Here is a 26427-nt window from a genome sequence, read left to right as displayed (position 1 = left end):
CAAAGGGAAGAGGCAGAATGAGGCATTTGAGTCAAACAACTGAACAAGAAAAATCATGTAACTAAATAATAAGTCAACTATCACAGGGCTTAATAGGTCAATGCTCATATAGGAAGTATGTTGACCTGGGATTGGATTTCAAGCTACTGCCAACTTCCACTGTTGTTGTGGGGTGATGGGAGGGTGACAGACAAGACGGAGACCACAATCTCTTGACTGAGCTGCCATCTTGGTTATTGTCCTTTCCCATAACTCAGCCAGCTCACCGGGACCTCTGTTTTCCTCAGCCATGTAATAAATAAGGTATCTGCAATGGCTACCTATTGCAACAACATCTCCTTCCTACAGTGAAAGTCACAGGCTACACAGTCAGAGAAAGACAGGTGACTAAGAAGTCTTCTCCAGTAGTTGCCAAGCCATCAGCATTTAGGGATTGCTGAGCTATGACACTATCGAAAACCCCCGCACTGCACACACATATACGCATACACACACATACAAACCCAAAAATTCGATTTGAGCCCCAGGATGTCTGCTCTGTTGCTAAGCCTCATTCCCTCTCCCACAGCTTGAGGTAAACCAGATTCGACTACCACCGTGGAAGAGCTTAGTGGACGCTAATGCCTTTCCTCGACTCACTATTACTGTCACAGCCTCTGGGCTGTTTTTCAGAATAGTTTCTTTGCAAATGCATTCCAAGAATGCTCTATGATCTATATCTTCCCTCCAAAACTACAGTCTTCATAAAGAATCATTACCTCAGACAAATGCCTGTCCGTCACACACAGAGTATCTCTCTCATCTATTTGAAACAGATTCTGTGATAAGCTTCACTTTCCACATCCATGCTGAGAGCTACAGTCACTGTGTAAATTCCATTAAGCAGAGAGACACACATTAGGACTCCAAGGGTGCATCTTTGTTATGCTGGAGAATAGAAATATTCATCTAAATTCCACATTGTATGGTCACACCCTGAGTGGGTGGGCTTCTCTTTTAAAAGCATCCAGATGTCTGAAGGGGCACAAGGCATCTGAAACATTTAGACCTCTTTAGGTCTGATCAAGGTGAGAGATGTCTTCAAGTACCCCGTGCTTGTTCAAAGCAGGCTTTGAGAAGCAAGTTCACTGACAAACATGTTCTGTTTTATTTAGTGTTAAACAGAACCAATTAACAGAACCAAAACCTTCAATAGCAGGAGAAATAGCCTGACTGCACAGCACAAATGGGCCTGTGTTTTCCAATGTACACAAAGAGCCAGGGAAACCGCCTTTTGTATGACAGAATTATCTAGGAGGGTTTGGGCTGGTTCCTTCAGCACTCTGGGATTGGACATCAAAGCTGAACAAAGCAGGGGCTGGAGACGTGACTCAGTTGGTAAAATGCCTGCTGTGAAAGCATGAAACCTGAGTTCTAGCCCAGTTGAGTTGGTATACACTATTCATCCCAGTGCTGGGAACCTGAGACCCACAAGTCCCTGGGATTCACTGACTAGCCAGTCTAGCCTACATGGCAAGTTCCAGGCCTGTGGTGATATATTATTTATGATTTAATAAAACTTGCCTAAGGGTTCAGAATGCAAAGGTAGCCAGAAGCCATAGAGGTCAGTCAGTGCTGATACACACCTTTAATCCCAGCAGCCACACTAATTAGCCATGAGCCAGGTGCTAGTGGCACATACCTTTAATCCCAGGACTCAAGAGACAAGCAGATGGATTTCTTTGCTAGTTCAAGGCCACACTGAGCTACATGAAATTGTTCTAGTCTAAAAGAGAAACAGTGTACACAAAGGTGATCTCAGCACTTGGGATCACACGCCTTTAATCCCAGCACTTGAGGTATATATAAGATAGGGGCAGATATTCAGTCTGGGGCATTTTGGTCTCCAGTCAAGTTCAGGCAATTAGTCTCCAGCCACATTGAGGGCAGGATCACTTCAGCCTGGGTAGAGGAAAGAGCTACTGGCTTGGATGATTTGCTTCTCTGATCTTTCAGTTTGAATGCCAATATCAATCACTGAGTTTTATTTTTCATGCTACACAGGCCAGCCCTTTTTTCTCTAAAAACATATACAGTCCCCAAGGAATGACACCAAAAATTTACCTCTAGCTTTTACACACACACACACACACACACACACACACACACACACACACCAAACAAAGAACCCAATAATTTTTAAAAGCCCATAAAAAAATGAAATTGAGTGGGCCAGATTTCAAACCTGCCAGCAAATAAGATGTACAGCATCTGACAGTGCCTAAATAATCTCCTTCTGTGAAGATTCAGAGGCTGGAAACAGTGAGAGCAAGCCACTAGGAGCCCTTTGTGTACAAAAGTACAGACAGGGGCTAGAGAGATGGCTCAGTGTTAAGAGTGCTTGCTGCTGCTCCAGAAAACCCGAGTTGAGCACTTACATGGATCAGTTCACAATTGCCTATTACTCCAGCTCCAGGGGACCTGACACATTCTTCTGGCTTCTGTGGACACCCCCATGTGTTTATGGCATACACATACATATAAATAAAAGCAAATCTTTTAAAACATTTTTCTAAAAGAAGAAAATTCAGACAGACCACAGCTGGGAACTCCTCCATGGGAATAAGCTCCAAGACATCTGTGGCTAAGGAGACAGACTAGCAGAGTAAAGCAGGCCTAAGAACACAGGACCAAATGTCACATATCACCCACGTGTACTATGAGTCTTAAAAACTTGCATTTCTGAGTGTTAAAAACAAACAAACAAACAAACAAACCCCATGTGACAATGAGAACATGGGAGTAACTTTTCAGAGACAAGACAGCCTAGATTCTGAATGTTGCCATCCAGAATGCACCTTCCTTTTTCCATAGCGTAATGGACACTTGCAGCTTGCTGGGAGATGATGGGAACATTGGCTAGTAGTAGGACGTGCCCCTCATGAGACACTGTAGTTTTCCCCAGATGGAGAAGAATATATAGCCATTTTTCTTTCTCAAACTGTTGCTCTAGCTCGTCAGCACCTGCCACCCACTTCTCTAGGAGAGATGAGGCCTGCTTTGCTATGAACAATGTCTCCCATAAATGCACGAAGAGGGGAAGGACCTAGTGGCTGGAAAACCCAGCCACCAGTGAAGACAGACTGAAAGGCATTAAACTTTTCATTGGAAAGGAAAGGGTAGCCCACCTGGAGTAGATGTAAAGGTTCCACTCAGCCAGGTCTCTTGCCTGATCCTAGCCTGGATAGTCAGTCCTGGCTTACAACTAGTCTATGAGGGACAAGAAAACCCTGTCCTTAACTGTCTTGGTCCTGCTGGAGAATTAGACATGGCCTGGGTGTGATGAAGGAAAGACTGTAAGTTCATTTCTAGAGACAGGAAACCCTGGGATAAAAATCTCTCAGCTGCTCAAAAGGCACCAGTGTGCATTTGTTAGTTGTTAGTAAAGCCTGTGCTGCCAATGTGTGAATGTGTCCCTGCCACCCTGTGGTGACTGTGACCACCCTGCTGTCTATCTAACCCCTTGGTCTTGGCCAGCAAATGACAAAGAGTTTCCATGGTGGAAGACTCCAGGAGCCCCAAGGTTGTTTTCTCAGAAGCACTGAGCTATGCTTAATTAATGGGAGAAGTGTAGAGATGAGTCCATCCTGGGCCCCGGAGCACAGAGAGCGATTCCACATTCTTCCAAAAGTACAGGAAGCAGACAGATCAGAGGAACCAACTTTCTTCCCTGGGGCAGGTGAAGGAGGCTGGCAGCAGGCAGGGACTTTAATTAACAGAAAAGGACCAGCAGGAGCCACTCGCTGGCTAGAGGAAGCCCTCCCTTACCCACCTGCTCCCTCCATCACACCCAGGGGCCAAGGCCAGGCTGGAAGGCAGAGAACTTGCTTTCTTATTGGTTGAATGGTTTTTAAACCTATTTATGCCAATTGTACTTAAAATCCTAATTATACAATTTAAATATGTTCCATATAAAACAGCACAATAATAGTGTAAAAACAAAGTTCTTATCTATGTTTTTAAAGTGAAAGACCTTGGAAAGATACAATAATATTAGAGAAATGGGGACAGGAGACTGAAGATGGCTGCTAATGCTTCCTAAGTGTTATGTCCACTTTAAAGATGATCCAATTGGAAACTGTGGGTGTCAGCTTGTAGGTAAGGCTTATGTAGGAAGGGCCCCTTGAAAGTTACTTGGCAGACCCCTCAAAAGACCTTAATTCTACACTGAGTGATCAGCAACTCAATGTGTGTGTTTTCAGTATCTGAAAAAGATGCTCGTTGCAGGTAGACATGGCCCATACAGGGGAAGGAATGCTACGGAGATGGTTCAAGGAGAATCAGAGCAGGCAGCATGGATACATCCCTGCTCAGCAGTTCTCCTTAAATCCACCCTGTGGTGCAAGCACAGTTAGTTCTCTGCATCTGTCTACACTGGGGAGCTCAGAATACCAGTTATAGTTAACTCAACAGAGAAAGGATTTGGCTTAGCTCCTGGGTTCAGACAATCGGTTTTCCAGAAGGTAACATGAACTCCTGAGACACAGAGGTATGGTCTAGTTTTCTGAGCTTCTACCAGCATTGGCTTTTCAGCTCTGCTTTCAGCATTCTAGAGTTTCTCCAACCCACACTTCCAAACTCTTCCACATTCATGCAGCAAACTAGTTCCAAAGTTTTTAGAGGCACAAAACCAAGGCTATTCACATCAATGACCCACTGACTCCCCATATCAATGTCCTGTATTGTGACTTTTCAGTGCTGCTCATACACCATGTAAGTAGATGAGGGGTTTAAGTAGGCTCATCAATTTGAGGATTCAATACTGGCTGCTTGTCTCCTAGTGCTTGGATAGATCTTGATGGCCATGGGTTTGCAGGGAAGAGAACCTTTCCACATTCTTGCATTGTGTCTTACATTCTTGTTTGTTGTTGTGAAAAAAAATGAGAGAAAGGCAACTAATGGGAGAAAGGGTTTATTTTACATCCTACATCAAGGTTATAGTCCATTATGATGTGGAAGTCACAGAGGCTGTGGTCACATCACACCCACAGTCAGCAAGCAAAGAACAATGAATGCATGGTACCTATGGTTCAGTTCCCTTTCTCTGCTTATACAGTCCACGGTTGTAGCCAGGGGTTGGTGTCACCCACTCACCATGGCTGAGGAAGACATGATGGAAGGGATGGGAAGCTGACACATTGCATCTCTAGTTGGCAGAGAATGAGCAGGAAGTAGGGTCAGGAACAGGAAGTACAACACCTCAAGGAGACTCACCTACCTAAATGTTCCAACCCACCCCCAAACAGCGCCACCCTCTAGGGATCAAATGTTCAAACCCACCAGCCAATAGAGAACATTTCACACTCAAAGCACAATAGTCAGGGAGTAGAAAGCAAGACAAGAAGGGACCAGAGGTGACATACCCTCAAAGGTCACCCTCACCTCCTCCCAGTTACCTAGTGCTAGGCTGCACCTCCTAAAATTACCTCAGCTTCTCAATAAATTGCCACCAGCTGATGTCAAGCCCTAACACAAGAACCTTCAGACGGACATTTCTTACACTGCTTATTCTCCCTCAAACCTTGGCAAGCCCCTCCCCCCCAAAAAAAACAAAAACAACAAAACAGAGCTTTCCCTGAGCCACTGGGCTATTTCTAAAGGCTCCTGTGTCTCATAAAACTTTGATTAAATAAATTTGTCACTTTTTCCCCTTGTCAATCTGTCGGCCATGATTCTTTGATGGCCGGGGAAGCGTTCCTCATCTTCCCACCCCTAACATTCTGGATGTAGACTCAGAAAAAATAAAGCTACAGTGTCTGCTTTTGTCTTTATTGTTGATTTCTTTGTTTACAGAAATCAGTAGCAACTTTCCAGAGCCTAAAGTCCTGCATGGGATCCCTCCATGATGCCAGCTTCTCTCCAGCTTAATTTAGCTTACTTGGTGGCAGCTTATTGCTTGGAAAGGACACAGCTGGGAGGGAGAGCAAAGGCAGCTATGCTGTCCAGGGAACCAGGCAGGAGGGGAGTTCATTAGTAGAACAGAAAGCAGCCTAAGGGGGCAGGATACAGTCAGGAAAGAAAGAATCCCAAAGGTATTGGGGTCAGAAGAGCCAGCGTGGGCAGCACCCCTTCAGTACAGGAACCTGACATGCTGATTTCCCCAGCTTCTGCCTGGTTCCTGGGCAGTGTGGGTACCAACTATAAACCAGGACCAACCACAGCTAAAGGCCCTGCAGGGAGCTCTCTGAACACCGGAAAGAAAGGGGCTCTTACAATCTGGGCACACCCATGCAGCCCTTAGTTGGGTTGCTGACTTCCTCTGGAACAAAGCCTCAAGCAAAGGGCCTTGCCTTCATGGACTCAGCTGCAGAATGAAGGCAATGGCATTGAGTAGCCTGGTGGGGACCTTCAGCCACAAGGCTGGTGTTCCAGAGTGACAAAGCACTCCCTGAACAATGTGTCTTCGAAATGCATATCACTGTGCAGGCCAGATAAGCTTAGGAAAGGCTTTGAAACCATCTCCCTGTGGACCTCTGTAAGAAGCCCTCGATTTGTCATGGAAGATTTGGATTGAAAAGCAATTGCCTGCCCCCAGGGTGTCATGCTTCAATAGGAAAACCAGTGTGTGTGTGGGGGGGGGGGTAGCCTGGCCCAGCAGCGCCTTGCAAAGCCAAATACACCTGGAGCTGCAAAGCAAAGGGACATTTTGCCTCAAGATAAACACATCATCCCTCCCCAGACTTCAATAGCCCCTGAAAAGCAAGACAGGAAGACAAAACCACCTTCACCAGGAGACCCCCAAGTATCACACCTCTGAGGCTTAGTGGTCTAAAATCTCCCAGCAAACACAAGCAAGCTTTCCCCTTTATAGCCTGCCTCTCCTTAGGCATCTCTCTCATTCACTGCTCACTTTCTCCTCCTGACAATGCCAGCAAAGTAGATTATCAAAGGGTGTTTTAGGTGTTGTGACCTCCAGAACACCAGAGATACAGAAATTAACACTAGCCAGGCTTTACCACGTGTACAGGCACTACAACTAACAAGACAAAAGAGATGGCCCAATGTGATGTAGCCTGCCCTGGTCATACATGCCTCCCATGACAGGCTGAGGTCTCTGAAATAGTGAGCCAAAGACATTCTCTCCTCTCTTGTTTCTGTCAGGCATTTGGTCATGGTAACAGGAAGGGTAATTAATGCCACTAAAAACTTAGTTCTGATTATTCTCTCTTGATTTTTGCGGCCATTGTTACTTTTGTATGTGTCTGTGTAGGTAAGTATGTGTGTGTGAGTTTGTATGTGCATGCATGGTGACAAGGGTGTGCACAGGTATTTGTGTTTGCACAGGGAGACTATTCTTGTGTGTGTATGTGCATATGGAGTCCAGAAGCCAACTTCAGATGTCAGTCCTTGTTTTTTTGAGACAGGGTCTCTTACTGCACTGAGGTTCACCAATTTGGCAGGCTGGCAAAGTCAGTGATACTCCTGTGTCTACATCCATGGTGCTGGGCTTATAAGCTTATACTACCTTGCCCAGCCTTTTATGTGGGTGCTGGGAATTTAACTCAAGTTCTCATGCTTACACAGCAAACACTCTACCCATTGAACCATCCCTCCAGCCCACGTTGTTGCTGGTGTTGAGTCAGTGGATGAGAAGATGCAGCCTCCCAGCAGCAGAAATGGAACCTGAACTCCAAGCTGAGCCCTCTCCTCCCCTGAGCTCTCAGAGTCTTGAGGTAAGTCCCCCTGTTTCATATACAGCCCTGTTTTAAGCAGGCAGACATTGCATTAAGCTTTTAGTCAGTTCTGAAAAGTTATGTGCAATTTTTTCCACTGTAAAGCCATGATTCAGATGGCTACATATATATACATAGTGGTTCCACCACAAGACAGAAAACACATCTGTCACTACTCCCAGATTCTTTCTTCCCAGCTTCCAGGCAATGAGACCTGCTCTCCAGTCCCATCATTTTTGCCTTTCCCAAAAAATATCTATCATCTTAAGATCTATGGTATTTGTGAATTCAAAGAATGCCGGTTCAATGTTCCTGGACCCCTCTGTGCATACCTAAGACTACAGACAGCATCAAACCTAAGTAGAACAATTTTTCATATGTATACCTATCTGTGACAAAGCCTGATTTATAAATTAGACATGGTCAGAGATTAGCAGCAACACGTGTTTTAAAGTAAAACAAATATAACAAAATACTGCCATCTCACCTTTAAGATGTTCTGTTGGCTTCAGGCTCCTGAAATAGGCTCAGGGTTTGCTATGACCTTCCCAGTAAAATGTTGGCTCCATGAGAAGCTGTTAAGTATTTGGGAAACTATGTTGCAATTCCAGAGAGAATATTGGGTATTGAAGGAGTTCTCCTTAAAGCCTACCCAGCCGAGGCTAGCAGGGACCCAGAGAGACTATGATACTACTCATCTTCCCATGGGGACATGTGTTCAAATACAAGCACAGCCAGTCCTCAGACAGCACAGACACAGTGACCGGTTGTTATGCTGAACACAGGGCACAGGGTCTGTAATGTCACGACTCTAGTCCTAATCAGGAGCAGGAGACCCTGCAGGTTGGCTAGGGTGCTTTCCCCACCCACTCTCCCATCTCATTGAATTTTGGCAAAGACAAAGGAAGGGGTGCAATGGGATTTGAAAAGTCAAGGTGAGGGCATGAGTCAGGCAGCAGCTATAGCCAACTTCTTCCCTTACAGAACATATGGGACCTGACGGAATACCCAGAAACCACCAAATAAGGAACTTGGAAGCCTCAGAGGGAAGACATGTACCCAAGGAACCCCTCTGGACTTCAGGCAGGAGCAGAATGGAAAGCTGGGAAAGTGGGGTGAGGGAGCTTTCTCCACTTGTCAGGGTCAGGCCCTGATTTTAAAAATTAAGTAATATCATGTTCTAATGGAAATGTACACATCAGGCCAAACAACAGGGCTCTCTGCTCTTTGTTTTGCTTTGATTTCATGAAAAAAAATGAACCACAAACATTCATCATGATCTGTTTTTGGTGAAAATGACACCATGTATTAGAATTCAAACATTAGAATGTTTGAATTCATAAATGATATAATCTATAGGCTCTAGAAATACAATTGAATATATATGATATACAGTCTGTATAACAACCTATGTTATATAAGATGCATAGTGCATACTACATATGATTCTATATGAACTTCCTTATTCTAGAATGAATTAGAACAATGGGGCCCTCTAAACTAGAATTAAAAAGAAAGCTAATGTTCTAAGCTTTTCTCTTTGCTCGTCTATGTTTTAAGCTTCAAAAAGCTATACACTATTTTGTTATCGTATTCAAGAGTTGTATGAATTTTGGGAACTTTGTGAGGGTCTATGGCAACCCCCCTCCAGTTCTGTTTGTTCTCATCGCCACATGGACCCCTGAAAAAGTCACGCATACATAGGACAAACCTCTTTCTGTTGGCCTCCAGCACAGTGTGGTAAGGGGGTTGAGTGAATGCTCCATGCATTGAGCACCTGCAAGGGGGTCTTCTCCTCTTCTGGGTGTGGTCTGGGATGGGCAGTCAGGGTGGCTGTCCAGGTGGCCTCTCCTATGCTGTCCATCTGCTTCTCACCTTCTGCATGTGGGTTGATGCCTGCTTCCTGGAGCCGCAGACTCTGCATCAGCAGCTGACAAGCCTCCAAGTCGGCTTTCCACACTCTTGCAAGCAGTGGACACCTGCAGCTAAGACAGAGGGAAGCAGGCATGGAAATTAGCCCAGCAATGGCTCATGCTACCCATGGACAGTATGTTAGTATCAGGGGGTCATCTTACACTCCATGACATCATTTTATAGAGACAAAACTTCAACCTGGAGACATAGAGGGACCAAAATCTGTGTGTCTCTAGTCACAGTGATATCCACGTGGGTCCTTCTTAGCTGTCTGGTCAGCAAGGACACCCAGAATCCCATTTGCTCTTCCAAGAACAGTTACCCAGTACATCTGGCCCTATACTCCTGCTGGATCTCTTATGTCAACAAGCCTGCCCATATCTGCCTAATTGCAGGCGTCTGCAGGTGCTGTTCTACTACCTGGAATGTCATCCCACTAGCAAACCCTCACCCACTGACACATGTATAACAGGGCCCAGGCCAGTAGGGAACTAATGCCACTGGCCATCCCACTCTGCTCAGCAGCTCTCTCTCTCTCTCTCTCTCTCTCTCTCTCTCTCTCTCTCTTGCTCCCCTCACAGAATCACAGTGCTTCTGACTCAGCTTATACAACCTATGCTTGGAGGAAGCTCCCCACCCCATAGCTGGACACCTAGGATGGGTTTTTGAGCACTCTCCAGCATGTGCCTGTAACCACCCCCACCCCTCACCCCCCCACCCCACAAGGCTGAGAGGTGGATACTGGAAGATCCCTGGAGATTGTGGAGCAGTAAATCTCATGGGAATAGCAAGCTCCAAGTCCAGTGAATGACACTTTCTCAAAAATAAGTGGAGAGAAATGAAACAAGATACCTATTGTCTACTTGCGTGTATGCACACATGCACATGCCCACAGTGCAAACCAAATCTGTGGCATCAGAAGTCAAAATAGGAGAAAACTTCTGGAGAAGGAAGTCATAACAAGGAGAGCACTGGGGGCTCTTGGTGCTGGTGGTCCCACCAGTGTGTGTGTAACATGAAAATCCATCAAGTAGGGCATGGTAATGCCTGCTCCTCTGTGTACCATGCTAATTCACTGTAACAAAAAGGAAGAGAAGGTAGTTTTCTGTGCTACACCCGTGTGGGAGGGAGGATGGATCTGCAGTGGGATGATTCTTAGTGACCCTGGCTTTGGTCAGCTCCCTGGTTCCTAATTTTAGCCAATTCAATAGATATAAAGTAGTGCCTTGGGGTCTGGATCTGCATTTCTCCACAAGGCTCATTTCTGGTTCCCCAAGACCATCTCTTCATGTGCCCACTGCCTGCCTGTTTCTTTCTTGGGTTCCATTCTGTTCCTAAGACACTTGATGGAGACATTTAATTACTAGTCAATATCTGTAAGTTTGATCATCAATTCAACCTTTCCATTTTTTTAAGGATTAATTGTGATTATATGTGTATGTGCGCTTGAGTGCAGGTGCCTGAACAGGGCAGAATAGGGCACTGGATCCCTGGAACTGGAGTTACAGGCAGTTGTGAGCCTCCTGACATGGGTGCTAGGAACCAAACTTGGTCCTCTCTAAGAACAGCAAGAGCTCTTAATTGCTAAGCCAGCTCTCCAATGCAAGCTTTCCATTTGTTTGTGCCTATTTTTATATTTTCTATCCTCTATGGAAATTAGACCCATTTTCTCAGATGAAATTGAAATGTAGTGTTATATGCTTGGTCATACTTTTTCTTTTTAAATTTTTTATTAAGTATGCATGTGTGTGTGTGTGTGTGTGTGTGTGTGTGTGTGTGTGTGTGTGTGTGTGTGTGGTGTGGTGTGGTGTGGTGTGGTGTGGTGTGGTCACATGCATGCCATGATATATGTGTGGAAGTCAGAAGAAATGAATGATTTGGGAGTTGATTCTCTACCTCTAACATGGGTTCAAGAGATCAAACTTAGGTTGCCAGACTTGCAAGGCAAGCATCTTGACCTGCCGAACCACCTCTCAGCCCATTGTTTATAATTTAAAACAAAACAAAATCAAACCAAAAACTTCAGTCTTTTTTGTTTGTTTTTTCAAGACAGGGTTTCTCTGTGTAACAGCTCTGGCTATCCTGGAACTCACTTTTTAGACCAGGCTGGCCTTGAACTCACAGAGATCCACCCTGCTCTGCCTCCCCAGTGCTGGGATTAAAGGCATGCATCACCACCACTCGGCAAAAAAAAAAATCATTTATTCTTGAAGACACCTCTCCTTTCTGTCCTGTGTGGGATTTTTTGCCTTCTGACTTTGTCCAAGCCTCACCGGAAGTTTGCTATTTATGTTGGTTTGAATGAGAAGGCCCATAATAGGCTCATATGTTGAAATGTTTGGTCCTCAGTTGGTGAAACTGGGAAGAATTGAGAGGTGTGGCCTTGTCAGAAGAAGTGTGTCACTAGGGGTGGGCTTTGAGGTTTCAAAAGCCCATGACATTCCAAATTAGCACTCACTCTCTGTTTTCCCCTCCCTCCCTCCCTCATTCAGTCCCTCTCTCGCTCCTGCTTGTGAATCAGATATAAGATCTCAGCTATCCTTCAGCGCCATGCCTGCCTGCCTGCCTGCCACCATGCTCCCTGCCATGGTTGGCCACAGACTCACCCTCTGAAACTGTAAGTCAATAAAGTCTTTCTTCTGTAAGTTGCTTTGCTCATGGTGTCTTTTGACAGCAATAGGAGAATAACAAAGGCATTATTTTATTAGTTGTTTAGAAGCACCCTTGCTTCATCAATCGTTGGTATTGATTTTTATTCTTGATCTCATTGGCTTTCGTTCTAATCTTTATATCTTCTTCTTTCTCCTTTCTGTGGATTTATTATCTTACCTTTTATTACTTCTCGTGAACTCCTGCCTCATTTTTCTCTTTCTGACCTTTCTTCTTGCTCTCTTAATGTTCTTAGTTAGGTACTTAAAGACACTATATTTTTGTCTGAGCAATTCTCTAACCATACCCATATATGAACATTTAAATCTTCAAGTATTAAATACTTTAAAAATACAAAAACTGGAAATTTATTTTAAGAGTCTTATGCACTTGCTATCAGACTTGCTGATCTTTAATATTTCTTAAGCTAGTATGAGACTGATTTCCAGAACTTACAACTTTATCACCCTGCAGACCTAATGTAGAGCCTCTGTCTTCCCTCTTGCTTGCCTCTTTAAATTGAAGATACTCACTAGTATGCTTTCCAGTTTGAGGCCCAAAGCTGTCAAAGTTCCTCTGTAGCTCCTGAGCCTTATGAGCCAGTGGGAATCATGGAAACGGGCCAGTGGGAATTATGGGATATGGCCAGTGGGAATCATGGGACAAGCTGCAGATCTCTTAAGGCTCACCAACTTTCCACATGTTAATTCCTGGAATGTCACGACGATTAATGAAATATGGTGTATCTCCTGTCTGAGTGAATGTAGGACTAGTCCTGAGCTAGCTCTAGAACACACTTGCCAAAGTCTAGGTGCTAATTTCAGAGGCACAAGCCATTGGGCAATTCAAATATGTGAGTGTAAGATGGCGGTGTTCTTTGTGGGCCATGTGATCAGTTTCTGAGACATCTGCTCCTTGCATGTGTTTGTACTAAAGAGAGTCATGGTTGGTGTGTAAGTAATGAAATGCCTGCTCTTCTTGCCCAGGAAAGTAATTGGGTCATTAACAAAAATTGCTTTACCAATGAATGACTCAGAGCCACTTGGCTTCGTGAGAGCAGGGCTGATGTTTTGAGCTATAATGAGGCAGCTTAGAGGTTTGAATCTCAGTATATGCTCCGGGTAGAGACCTGAGACCCAGCACTGCTCTTACTTTTTCAAAAGTTAAAGGAGGCGTAAAAGATCAATCAACCACAACCATGTCATACTCCCAGGAGGACTGAGTGTGGTGGTCATGCTTTGTTGGGGATGGTGCTGGCATGCAGGGATCGGGGGAGGTAGTGAGCCTCTCTACTGAAGAAATAGAAACAGCCTGGACATAGAGGCTCATTGGTGTAACTCCAGTACTCGTGAGGTAGAGGCAGAAGGATTATAGTAAGTTCAATGCCAGTCTTGACTACATAGTGATTTCTGGGCTACCCTGGGCTAGAGTGAAATATTGTCTCAAACAAAAACAAACTGGGGACCCTGAGTTCTAACACAAATGTCTGTCATCTCAGCCCTTGTCACCTACCCATGTCTCCTGATTTGCTCTCATTTAAAGGAACAGAGCATTTTGTCTTGCTCTCTGGAAACTTTGAAAATCATCAGGTCATTTTACAGACCCACAATGGAGGAAAACATCAACCCAGAGAAAAGGGTGATGGTTCTAAACTCTCAATGGAAACCACTGATATGTGCGTCTGCATTCTTTCTATTTCCTGGGCAACTTAATCTCCAATAGAGAGCAAATGACGCTATTATAAATGTTTAAGTTTTCTTCTTTGACTTATTTTTTATTAATTAAAAATTTAATTTACTTTATGTGTATGGGTGCTTTGTCTACACATATATTTGTGAGCCACATGTGTGCCTGGTGTCAGCAATGGTTACAAAAGGACATCCAACCCCCTGGACTAGAGTTATAGACAGTTGTGAACTGCCTAGTAGGTGCTGGGGATTGATCCTGCGTCCTCTGTAAACATATCCAGTGCTCTAAATCACTGAGCCATCTCTTTAGTCCCTGTCATTTACTTTCTAAGGAAGAAACTTAAACTTATTTTGTGCATATGTGTACACAAATGTAGAGGCCAAAGGTCAACCTCCAGTACCTTTCTCAGTCACTATGAACCTTGCTTTTTAAGAGTCTCTTACTGAACCTGGAGTTTACCATTTCCGCTATGACAACTGGCTGGCACATTTCAGGGATCTGCCCTTCTTTGCCTCTCCAGTACTGAGATTTCCAGCATGTACCCAGCCTAAGGGATGATACTGCTTATATTCATCTCTAGAACATCCTAACAGATACACCCAGAGGTGTATGCAGGATTTTCCTGTCCTGACCACCTGCTCCCAAAGGACTGACAGCCGCTTCCCAAGTGACTAACTTAGAGACAATATAAATTATAAATGCTCAGCCAATAGCTCAAGCTTGTTACTAACTAGCTCTTACAAGTTAACCCATTTCCATTAATCTATGTGCTGCCCCAAGGCTCAGGCTTTTACCTCTATCCCATTTTGTGTCCAATTCATTCTCCCTCTGGCTGGTGACTCTTCTGACTCTGCCCTTTCTCCTCCCATGATTCTCAGTTGGCTCTCCTGCCTAACTTAATCCTGTTCAGCTACTGGCCAGTCAGCTTGTTTGTTAAACCAATCATAGTAAATTATATTCACATAGTATACAGAAGGATTATTCCACAGCACAGAGGTGTAGTGTAATCTCCTAATCAATTCTCAGATCCAACCAAATTGACAATCAAGACTAAGCTTCATATCTGCAGTTACTGGATAGTGCTACAGGTATATTATGTCATTCTGTCATTTAGTCCCCAAACCACCTTACAATGCAGTAATTAGATTACAAAATAGAGGTTTCAAAACATACTTTGAACTCTGCCATTCCTACAATCAGACGTCTGGTGTTTATCCTCTCTCTGGCATCTGGGCTAACCTTGTCCATCGAGCACATGTCAGATTGGTGGGAACAAAGCTCAGAACTGACAAGAGAGGAAGGTCATACAGCTTCCACCTAGTTCTTCTTGGACTCTTGCCCTGCAAGGCAGCTGTCCATCCTGTAGTCACCAGGCTGGACAGACCAAAGGCAATGGCCCTGGAACCGCAGCTGATGGCTAATGTTGGCATGAGATCGGAAGGCACTTCCATGGAGGTGTGTGTGTGTGGGGGGGTCTGACTTACTAAGACATTCCCATATTCATGACTCACCAATTGAGAGCAAAATGAAGTGGCTGTGTTGGAGCAGAGCTCTGTTGTGCAGGCGAAGGAGTCTAGGTGTCTCAGAAATCACACATAAGCATGACTAGCTTCCCTTTCTTATGGTTAATCCAGCCAGCCATGGATTGCATAAGCACTTCCAAAGTTGCAGATGATCAACAAATCACAGAAACAGGTGTCCTACTACCCTTTCTGTTGTTGTGATAAAACACTGAGCAAAAGCAACTTATGGGAGGAAAGTATTTATTTGGCTTACATTCACAGTCTGGGGTAGAATGTTATTTTAAGGTGTGTGACTTTTGTTTATGCTGCATTTGTTTAACTCTTTGAAGCAGTGATTCTTTGCCTGTCTAAAACACCTAGTGGTCCTAATAAAGAGCTGAATGGCCAAGATAGCAGCAAGGACAGGTGGGGTCAGCAAGCAGAGTACAAATAAAGGAGAAATGAGAAAAGGGAGGAAGATAGAACAAGGAGAAGAGGACACCAGAGGCCAGCCACCCAGACAACCACAGAGTAAGAGTGAAAGTAAGATTACAGAAGTAAGAAAAGGAAAAGGCTCAGAGGTAAAAGGTATATGGGTTAAATTAAGAAAACCTGGCTAGAAACAACCCAAGCTAAGGCTGGGCATTTGTAAGAATAAGCCTCCATGTGTATTTATTTGGATGCTGGGTGGTCAACCCCTCAAAAAGCCAAAAGAGTAAAACAACACACTACAATAGTCCATCACTGAGGGAAGTCTGGGCAGGAACTCAAGGACAGGCCTGCTTACTATTTCATACAGTGTTACTTCAAACAAGGAAATGTAGCAGGGATCATGGAGAATGGTTCCTTGATGGCTCTCTTCCAGATTTATGTTCAGATAACTTTTTATATGCCCTAGGGCCATTTATTTGCCTAGAGAATGGTGCCGCCCACACTAGGCTGGACCCTCATACATCAATTAATGAAGCAATCCCTCACAGGCACGCCCATGAGCCAATCTGATTTGGGCAATTTCTCATTAGACTTGAGGATGTGTTAAGGGGATAATTAAAGCTACATAGGACAACAGGTGTTTGCGTTTTTTACTTGTCCTGTTTTACCACTGTGAAGTGGGAAAGAAAACATCAGAGAAATAATTGGATTGACAGTTACAAGGGGAAAGTATTAAGTATATGGTTTAGGTTATGAACCAAAGCCTTCAGTCACTCCCATTCCACCAGCTTGTGAGAGGTAACGATGCTTGTCACAAACTTGGCAGGCTCTAGGGTCACCCAGGAGACAAGCCGGTGGACATGTCAGTAAGGGAGTTTCTGCTTGCTCTGGGCTCTTCGATATAGCTGCCCATGTGTTCCTCGGATGCCATCAGGATGGCCCTTTCACTCTTCCAGGAAAGAGGTATGATTTCTAATGACAGATGGCTATTTCTTGTGCCTTTTACTCTCTCAGACTGTTGATTGTTAAATTCCAAACATAACTGGTCAGCAAGTAAAATAGGACTTGTTAGTGCAAGCTGGATGATCCAAGTCTGATCTCTGTAACTCACAGTGAAAGGACAAAAGTAACTCTTAAAATCTGTCCTGACCTCCACACACAAGCCATGGAATCCAATAACTCTATTATTACCGGTTTTATTATTATTGCTATTGTTTTTATTATTTTAAAAATCTAACCAGTTCTTTAAGGCCAATATCAGAACCCATATCTTCCCAAATCCCACACCAAATAATACCCACCTTCTTCTGAACCATACGGCATCTGGCAGGACTCTTAACATAGCCACATTCCATTTGATCCCATTGGCCAGACACATGCCTTCCTCTTCATATTTAAAGAGGCTCCTGAATATTTCATGCTCCCTCCTTTAAGTCCCAGGAAGCATATAGACTGGCAAGATGTCACTCACCATAGGTGCTCAGAAACGCCCTAATGAACTAAACAAACACCCAGGGAAGCTGGAAAAATATCCGTCCTAATAAAGGTTAACAGAGCGATGCCTTCCCGCTAAGTAACTGTTACAAAATGGCTACATTAAAAATTAAAGTCTCAGAGTAAACATGGAACAGGCCATTCTAGTTGGCTTCTCAGGTGCTCAAGAACCAAACACAAATTTCAAGTTATCTGGCATATGTAGATATATGTGAATGTATATGGATACATGTAAATATTGAAGCTTGAATATACATAAGATCAAGGTACCAGAAAATCTAATATCTGGTAAGGGAACAACTCCTCATGATGACACCATCTAGCTGCATCCCTCACATGGTGGGAGAAGCAAGGACCGCTTTCATAAGGATGCTGATGTTGATCATCATTGATGAGGGCCACACCCTGGTGGCCTCTGCACTGGGAATTAAGGATCGCCATTTTAATTGAGACAGGACATAGATATTTAGATCATAGCAGATTATTTAAAAGATTTGCAGTTTGAAGGAGAAGGAGCAGGAGAAAGAGGAGGTAGATGAGGGAGGAAGAAGAGGGTGAGAAGGGAGAGGAGGAAGACAGAGAGGAAAAGGAGGGGAAAGCAGAGGAAGAAAGGGAGAGGAAGAAGAGGACGGGGGTTGATTGCACACAGATCATTTTGTTAACTCACTTGGGAAATCTCGTTAAAACCCAATTTTTGGACCTGTTTAGTTGAAGGTGGTGGTGTATGACATCAGTGTTGGTGCTCTGTGGTACACACTGTGACAGTGAGAAGTAAGTCGTGGGCCAATAACCACTGTGTCCCAATATCTACAAAGTTCAAATGCAAAGAGATCTGAACTGGCCCAACACAATACATATGACACCAAACAGGCTCAGGTGGGTACATCTGGCACACCCCCAACCCCTTGGTGTTTCTGACAAGCTCATCACTAATCCTGAAAAACTAGGAATTCTATTCATGTTCAAGGTGGTTTGAGAGCTAGGAAACCAACTTTCTTGTTGCAGCTTTCATCTACCACCTCTAGAAAATAGTCTCCAACTGCAAAGATGGCCACAAACTGAGTCTATTTACCTGGAATTGTGGGCTACCCATTATGCATGCACAGAAAAGAGTAGATGGAACCTTCTCTGGCAAATGGAAGCGTCAGAGATTGCCAAGCACAGCAGACGCAGAAGGCGCCATCACCCTATGACCCAGCAGGTCTCAGCTGCACAAGAGGCCAGTGTGACAGGGCACTGCTGAGGCTGCAGGCTAAGAAGAAATCTAGGACCTGCCAGAGCCCAGGGCAGACTCAGAACAGTGTGTACCAAGGAATTGTGTGCAGACATCTCTATCTATCCAGGCACACAGTATCATAACGGCTGAAATCTAAATTGAAGTCTAAAAATAGCACAATAAAATTACTTCCTTCCTTCACTCCACAGAGAGCAAGTGGGCTGACATCCACAGCTGCAGGGCACGGCTGACTTCCGGAGTTCACATGGACAGAACAGTTACACAACTGCCCCATCTTGCGAACACATCGCCCATCCCAGAAAATGAGGAAGCAGAAGCAATTACCCGGTTGGTGGAAGCCGATCATGGATATTTGATTATAGTTATTAATGGGGAGAACAGGAGACAGACCGCTGAGCGGCAGGCAAGCTCTAAGTGAATGTGTATGAGATTCCTGGAGGGGGATTAATTTCTGTTTGCTTTTCATCTCTCAGCTACCATCTGAATGTGACATCAAGTCTAAGCGTGGCCTGTCACATCCTTATCAGTATTCAGTGCCACTGCATGCTGGTCACATTATCTCCGCTGGATGTACCAAACCACGGGTCTCTTGCTGTGGGGATCGTTTTTCCTCCGATTCTAATGCAGGACTGATGGAGCTGGTGACTGGCTTCTCAGAGGCAGGAAACGTACCTTGAAGTGTCAGAAAGACATTCTTCAAGCAAATATTTACTTCTCCGTGTGTTTTCCACTGGTGCTGAGCACACAATACCTAATCTGGAGGGTGAATGGACCACCATCAACCTCTCTACTCCCATCAGAGGACACTAGGCTTTCTCTGCATCTCAGCCATGAGATCTTAAGCTCCTTAGGTGAAGCCAGGTGCCCCACTATCCTTTTGCCTGTGGTGGCATTGAAGCCTCTGTGCAAGGTTACACAAACCATATCCAATGTCACAGAGCACAGCACTGGACCCATGTTTTGTTCTGTTCTCTTCTCCAAACAGAGACAATGAAGATTGTATCCGACTCTTCTTAGGGCTATCTCTCCATGCTTTAGAGACAGTTCTGAAATTTGTCCTTCTCTGAGTTTAGCACTGAAAGACCCCAGAGTCCATCAAACCATACTGAGAAGATTCCTAAAACTCCTATCACTGAACTCATCCAGTCTCTCTACCTTCCCATGAAAAGCAGTCTGTTTGCACATTTGATTGCATGGTCCAGTGGGGAGGGAGGCATCCACCAAAATACAGTCAAAGCAACAACAGCAAGGATATCACCTGACTGTGCTCAATACTATGAGGCATGAGTGGGTCAAAGGCCCAAAAGCCAGTAGCATAAGCACTGAAAGAAGTCAAGATATTGGGACACTCCTTGTTCCCCACCTGAAATTAGCTTCATCTTTCTTGGGATTTGACTATCTGGACATTTGTCCTCTGGCTGTTAGAAGAGTTCTTAGACAGACTAAAGGAGGTTCAGGTAACAGCCAGGTCCCAGGCTTCTGTATAAGTGTCCACCAGGTGTATCCAACCTGCAGCCTGAATGCTGCATGCCAAGGATACCTGTGAGCGTGGCCTAGCACATCGTAAAATGCTTAAAACAAAAGAGGATTATGCTATAACTTTTTGTGGGGGGTCCTCGACAGTCAGCTTTGTAGATGAAAATGCTATGTCACAATATCAAATGACTGGCCCCGCCTGGATGCTGACACTCTGGGAAACCAAGATGGGACCACGTTCACTCCAAGACTGTTCACTTAAACTTGACTAGCCCCCTCCCCTTATTGAAAGGATCCAAAGTAGTCACTTAGAGATGACAGAGGCAAACTCCAGGGGAGACCTGACAAGCAGGATGGGAAGACACCCTTCAAAACACATTTCTCCTTCACACTCCAGTGAGCCACACAAATGAGCACACCTGTGCCACCACCAGCCTCTGGGGCCACTTCCATCCTGTAATACCAGCACTGACAAACACCATCATCGGAAGCAGTTCCTCGGAGAGCAATGAATCAAGAAATACACAAAAGAGTCAATTAAGACAGGCTTGAGTCATCCGAAGCATCCTATCGGCCTGTGCCTGTGGAATGCAGCCGCTGCGAGCCCCTGAGGAGCCCACAGCACTGCTTACTGTCGAATTTACAGAATAATAAAGAGAATAACTTGGACTGATAGTTCTGTGTGGTTGTCACATCTCTGTGATTCTCACCTTTGGCTTTGTCCAGGAAATAATTATATGACTTCTAATGGAGACTTAAAATTTTAATTACATTTATTTATTTGTATATGTGTTTGTGTACATGTGCACACACACATACACACACACACACTCAACTGTGCTTGTTTACATGTGGAGGTTAAGAAGACAACTTGAAGAAGTCCGTTTTCTCCTACCAAGTGAGTCCCAAGGGTCAAACTCAGGTCATCAGGTTTAGTGGCGAATGCTTCTACTGGAATGAGTGCACCTCACTGGACAATACCTAAAGGACTGGAGAAATGGCTCAGCCTGCGGGTGAAGTGCTTGCTGCACAAGTATGAGGACTTGAGTTCAGATATCCAGCACCCACACAGAAAGCCAGCTGTGCTGATACATACACCTATAGCCTCATACACTGGAGCACAGCTGAGTTTTGTGATGAATGAGGCTGGGGAGTTCTCCTTTGGGGCTTCGTGCATAATAAAATCACATAAAACTGTCTTGGTTCCAGAAATGTCATCTTTCTGGCAGCAACAGCAGCGGAGGGACACTGGTTTCCACCTGAGTTGGCTACGGTGAGGGATCTAGAGTCCCACCCTGATGTGAGGTCAAGCTGTAACGCCATGAAGCCTGGTATCTTTGAAGCAGGGACTCATCCCTCATCACTGATGCTCTACCAGGAGCTTCGTGACACAGGCAGGTGGTGGGAGAAGGCAGGAGGAAGAGGGAGCAGACTGATTCAGAACCCTGTGTGTGATGCTGTGTCAACCCTGTGTTTGCCATGGCAGTGGTACAGGCTCACAGGTGATGCTCAGAAGGGTCACTGACAGCCTACCATCTAAAGCAGGGGTTCTCAACCTGTGGGTTATGACCCCTTTGGGGTTGAATGACCCTTTCACAGGAGTCACGTATCAGATATCTTACATATCAGGTCTTTACATTATGATTCATAACAGTAGCAAAGTTATAGTTATAAAGTAGCAACAAAAATACTTTTATGGCTGGGGATCAGCACAGCATGAAGAACTGTACTAAAGAGTTGTAGCATTAGGAAGGTTGGGAACCACTGCTCTAGAGTGAGTGTCTGAGAACACCACCCCCCCTGCCAGCAGCAGGGATCTTAGAACCCATGTGCCTGGATCACAGTTCATGCCACATTATCAAATTAAACTATCATGCAATCTCAATGCTTCCTCAAGTAATTAAAAAATCTTCTCAGGGCTGGAGAGATGGCTTAGCATTTAAGAGCACTGACTGCTCTTCCAGAGGACCCAGGTTCAATTCCTAGCACCCATATGGCAACTCATAACTGTCTGTAACCCCAGCTCCAAGTGATTTGACACCCTCACAAAGACAAGTATGCATGAAAAACACCTGTGTTCATAAAATGAAAATAAATAAGTCATTAAAAATAAGAACATTTTAAAAAGTCTTCTCATTTAATTAAAGACAAATTGGATCACTGCCACTAATATATTGACTCAAGAGTAAAGTCTCTTTAAGATTTCTCAGGCCAGGTGGTGGTGGCACATGCCTTTAATCCCAGCACTCAGAAGGCAGAGGCAGGTGGATCTCTGTGAGTTCGAGACCAGCCTTGTCTAAAGAGCTAGTTTTAGGACAGCCTCCACACCCACAGAGAAACCCTGTCTCGGAACAACTCCCCCCCAAAAAATTTTCTCAATTCCTGTCAAACATATCAAAAAGACACAAGTTGAACTTTTGCATTGGGTGTATTAAACTTGTCTGAGATTGGACACTTCCTGTTATTTAATGATTTTTTTTTGTTATGTATCTTTTCTTGAGACAGGTCTCATGTAGCCCAGGATAGCCTCAAATTCACTATGCTCAGTATGTAACTAAGGCTGACTTTGAACCCCTAATCCCCCAGCCTTCATCTCTCAAGTGCTAGAATTACAGGCCGCACCACTATACCCAGGAATCTTTGTCTTTAAACATGTGACAACTGTCCCTGGAATGTGAAGGGTAAAATGTGAAATGGGTTTTGGAAGCGTCCTCCTGTGTGACATGGCTCTGCCACCTTGAATCAGAGCATCTATGCTGAACTGTATAAGACCGTTATGAGATCAGTCCATTCCCATGCTCTCCATGAAGTGGCCTCTTCCTAGAGATGTCTAAAGGTTGATGGTTGCTGTGGTAGACACTCTGTTGATGTCGCTGCCCAATAGCGGCCACATTCTTGTAACACCCACTCATACGCCTGTAAGTAAGCCCAATAAACTTATTGCTCTGCCAAGTTGGACTTGGGTGGAATTGTTTCCTTGTCCCTGGGGCCCTATCTGGGGTGAATGAATATTTGTTCACCGGCCCCAAGGAAAAGCCATATAGCACAGGCTATCTCTCAAAACAGCCTCATGTCTACTTAACTGTTACAAATATCAAGGACAAGGAAAACAATGACAGTACTCAACCCCTCCTCACACAGACTCACTCAGAGCTGACACCATGTCATCCAGTGGTCCTCCTGGCATGATGCTCAGGGCTACTTCAGGTCTCTGTTTCTTTACCCACCCTCTTCTCTCCATGACATTTGCATTGTCTCAGGGAAAAGGAGAGGTAGAATGGGGGAGCTGTAACAACCCCAGATGCTCTTGGAAGCCCACAAAGGGTCACTATGCAGAGACACAGAGCCCAGGAGACACAAACAGCTGATCCCTGGGCCTGGGACATGCAAGGTCAGGGCTCTCCATCTCACAAACTCCACTGGCAGGTGTGTGTCTGTGAAGGCAGCAGGCATCTAGGACCTCAGCCAGTCCATGCTATGTGTGGGAAGCACTGCAGGCTCTCAGTCTCCGTCAGAGCCACTGACAAGGACTCAATCACCACATGTCTTTTCCTTTCACCCTCTGCAGGAGCTGTCGGCATCTGGCCAAAGGGCAGGCAGCAGAAAGAGCAGACTGTTTAGATAACGGAGGTTGAGAACTCACCACGACCTTGAGTCTCACCAAGAAGATGGGAAGTCTCTCCTGCTTTTAGAAAATAAGGATTGATTTCCATGTGGAATTGTGTGACTGTTCTTGTGTGTGCACATGCATGTGTGTACATGGAGAGGCCAAAGGACAACCTTGGGTGCCAACCACCTTATTTTCTAAGACAGGGTCTCTCACTGACTTGGAACTTGAGAAGGAGGCGAGGCCCGGGAGCCCCATAAATCCTCACGTCTCTACCTCCCCAGTGCTGGGATTAAAGTGTACACTATCACATCTGACTTTATAAAATGTGGGTTCTGGAGCCAGGAGTTGGTGGCACACACCTTTAATCCCAGCACTTGGGAGGCTGAGGCAGGCGGATCTCTGTGAGTTCGAAGCCAGCCTGGTCTCCAGAGCAAGTGCCAGGATAGGCTCCAAAGCTACACAGAGAAACCCTGTCTTGAAAAACCAAAAAAAAAAAAAAGTGGGTTTTGGGCATTGAATTCAGGTCAGTGTGCTTATACATCAAGCACTTAGGCTGAGCCATTGCCCCATCTCTCAAAGTAGAGTTTTTTCATTCCATCATTTTTGTGGTGTTAGACTGCTACTGATGAATAATAGCTCTCATTTATTCAGTCATTATTGTATATGAGAAGCATCTTTTATCTTCTTCTGTAATTGTCTCATTTTTATGATAGAAAAAGGAGGCTTGAAGAGATTTATTGTCTATTGAACAGCCACCACTCAGAAGCGATCACATTCAAATCTAGACAGTCTCATTCCTGAACCCATATACCCGCTACCCTGCTCTCCACAGCAGCCAGGAGAGATGGCCCATGAGGCTCCCTCATGAGCCCTTTCCTGAAGACACCTCTAGCCTGACCCTGGATTTGAGGGTACACACTGCAGTCACCAATTTCGAGGATGGAAAAAGACACAGTCTAGCTGTGCTTTAAGGTTTTCTGACCTGTGTTAAAGATGAGGCCTCAAGAGAAATGAGACCATTAGGGTAATTCCTGTGCCTGGTGCTTTATTTTAGTTAACAGTACTGAGAAGATCAGGATGACTGCCTGTCACCTGCGATACAGGTGTTGCATTTGGGACTAGGGACTACTGGCTTCTGAGTCACTCTAACAGGAGAGGTCAGAGTCCTTCTGAATTGTCCTGAAGGCTCCACGGCCAGAACCAGCTCCATCTTCGGTGGACACTTGGGGGGGGGGGCAAGTGTTGTTTCCCTGGGAAACACTGCTAGATTCTCTAGAGATGGCAACATCCTACAGCAAAAGATAAAGCAGTGCAGGCTTGCAAAGCCAGGGGTGTTGCTCTGTTAGGTTTGCAACAGGGTCTCACTGTGTAGCCCCGGCTGGCCTGGAATTTACTATGTAGACCAGGCTGTTCTTGAACTCACAGAGATCCACCTGCATCTGCTTCCTGAATACTGGGATTAAAGTATTGTGCTACCAACTATGCTCTGGATTTGAAAGTTTACAAAAAATTATATAATTTAAAGGCAGGCAGGGTATAATCCTGTAATCCTCCCACTTGGGAAGCTGAGGCAGGAGAGTCATGACTCAGAGGCAAGCAGGTGGTGAAAAGGGAAGTCATGGATAGACAGGGCAGTTCATGTCACAGTCTGAGGCTAAGGAGGGGTGGACAGGTGACAGGACAGGCAGAAGGAGCCACATGAAGGAGGGTCAACAGTACCTGAATGAAAGACAAACTTTGGCCAAGTTAGAGACCTAAAGAGCACTGCCTCTTCCAGCCCCTGTGCCCTAAGTCCTGCTCCTGCCCAGCAGAGTCACAGCTGAACAAAGAGCTCCGTTCAGGGTGAAGGTAGACACCTATCAGGAAAGAAAACTGAAACTCCCTCCATCTGAGGCTGTCAGGCATCCACACACCTGCATTGCTCTCCTTTGTGTGGGGCGGCAGGCTCCTGAGGCAGCCAGCTCTGTATTTCCCTGCTGCTAGATTTACATTCATTTCCATCCACAGTACTAGGAATACACTCAATGTGGGTTGAAACCGATTCTTCCAGGTGCCAAGGACCTTGCATGGTTTGGAATAAAGAACCCATCTGAGGGACCCCAGAGGACTTCACACCACAATGCCAAACTCCTGTGAGGAGGTAGATAGTGGGATCAGTCAGAACAGCTGGAACCGCTGGCAGCTGCATGCTGGGATGGAGCACACACTGCCCACTTTGCTTTTCCAAGACCAACTCCTGCTCTTCCTTCCTGATGTGAAGACAAAGCAGTGCGGGAATGGGGAGTTCCTTTGCTGACATATCTTCCACATGTCTCTCGTTTCTTATCATGTGTCCACCGAGTCATATCATTTGAACATGCCCTCCAGGATTCATTGCATATGTGGTATGCATGTGCTGCCATATGTATGTGATACTAATAGATATAAAATCTTAACCAGTAAAATGGAAGCACAAGATAGGAATTCTATGTTGTGGTTGTTCCTTGTCTGGGTCCTGCCGCTTAAGCCCCAAATAAACACACAGAGATGCTATGCTAGTTATTAAACTCTTGGCCAATAGTTAGGGCTATTTATTGGCTAGCTCTGTCTTTATTATTAGCCCATTTCCATAAATCTATGTATTTCCACATGGTCTTGGCTTGCATGTATACAAAAGGACATTCCCCATCAATTCTAGAACCTTCTCCCTGCTCCTCTGGAAACAACTGCTTC

General features: G+C 45.0%; 1 protein-coding gene across 1 annotated transcript in view; it reads right to left on the bottom strand.

Annotated features, from left to right (window-relative positions):
• Disc1 (DISC1 scaffold protein) overlaps positions 1-26427 on the bottom strand; it is a 173269-nt gene that overhangs the window by 16787 nt on the left and 130055 nt on the right. The window contains exon 10 of the mRNA XM_035441703.1: positions 9424-9697. Within this exon, the coding sequence (XP_035297594.1) occupies positions 9424-9697 (274 nt within the window). The remainder of the gene's footprint in view (positions 1-9423; positions 9698-26427) is intronic.

This window comes from Cricetulus griseus, chromosome 3, assembly GCF_003668045.3.
Source record: "Cricetulus griseus strain 17A/GY chromosome 3, alternate assembly CriGri-PICRH-1.0, whole genome shotgun sequence".
Lineage (NCBI taxonomy): Eukaryota > Metazoa > Chordata > Mammalia > Rodentia > Cricetidae > Cricetulus > Cricetulus griseus.
This window is presented reverse-complemented; position numbering and strand designations above follow the sequence as displayed.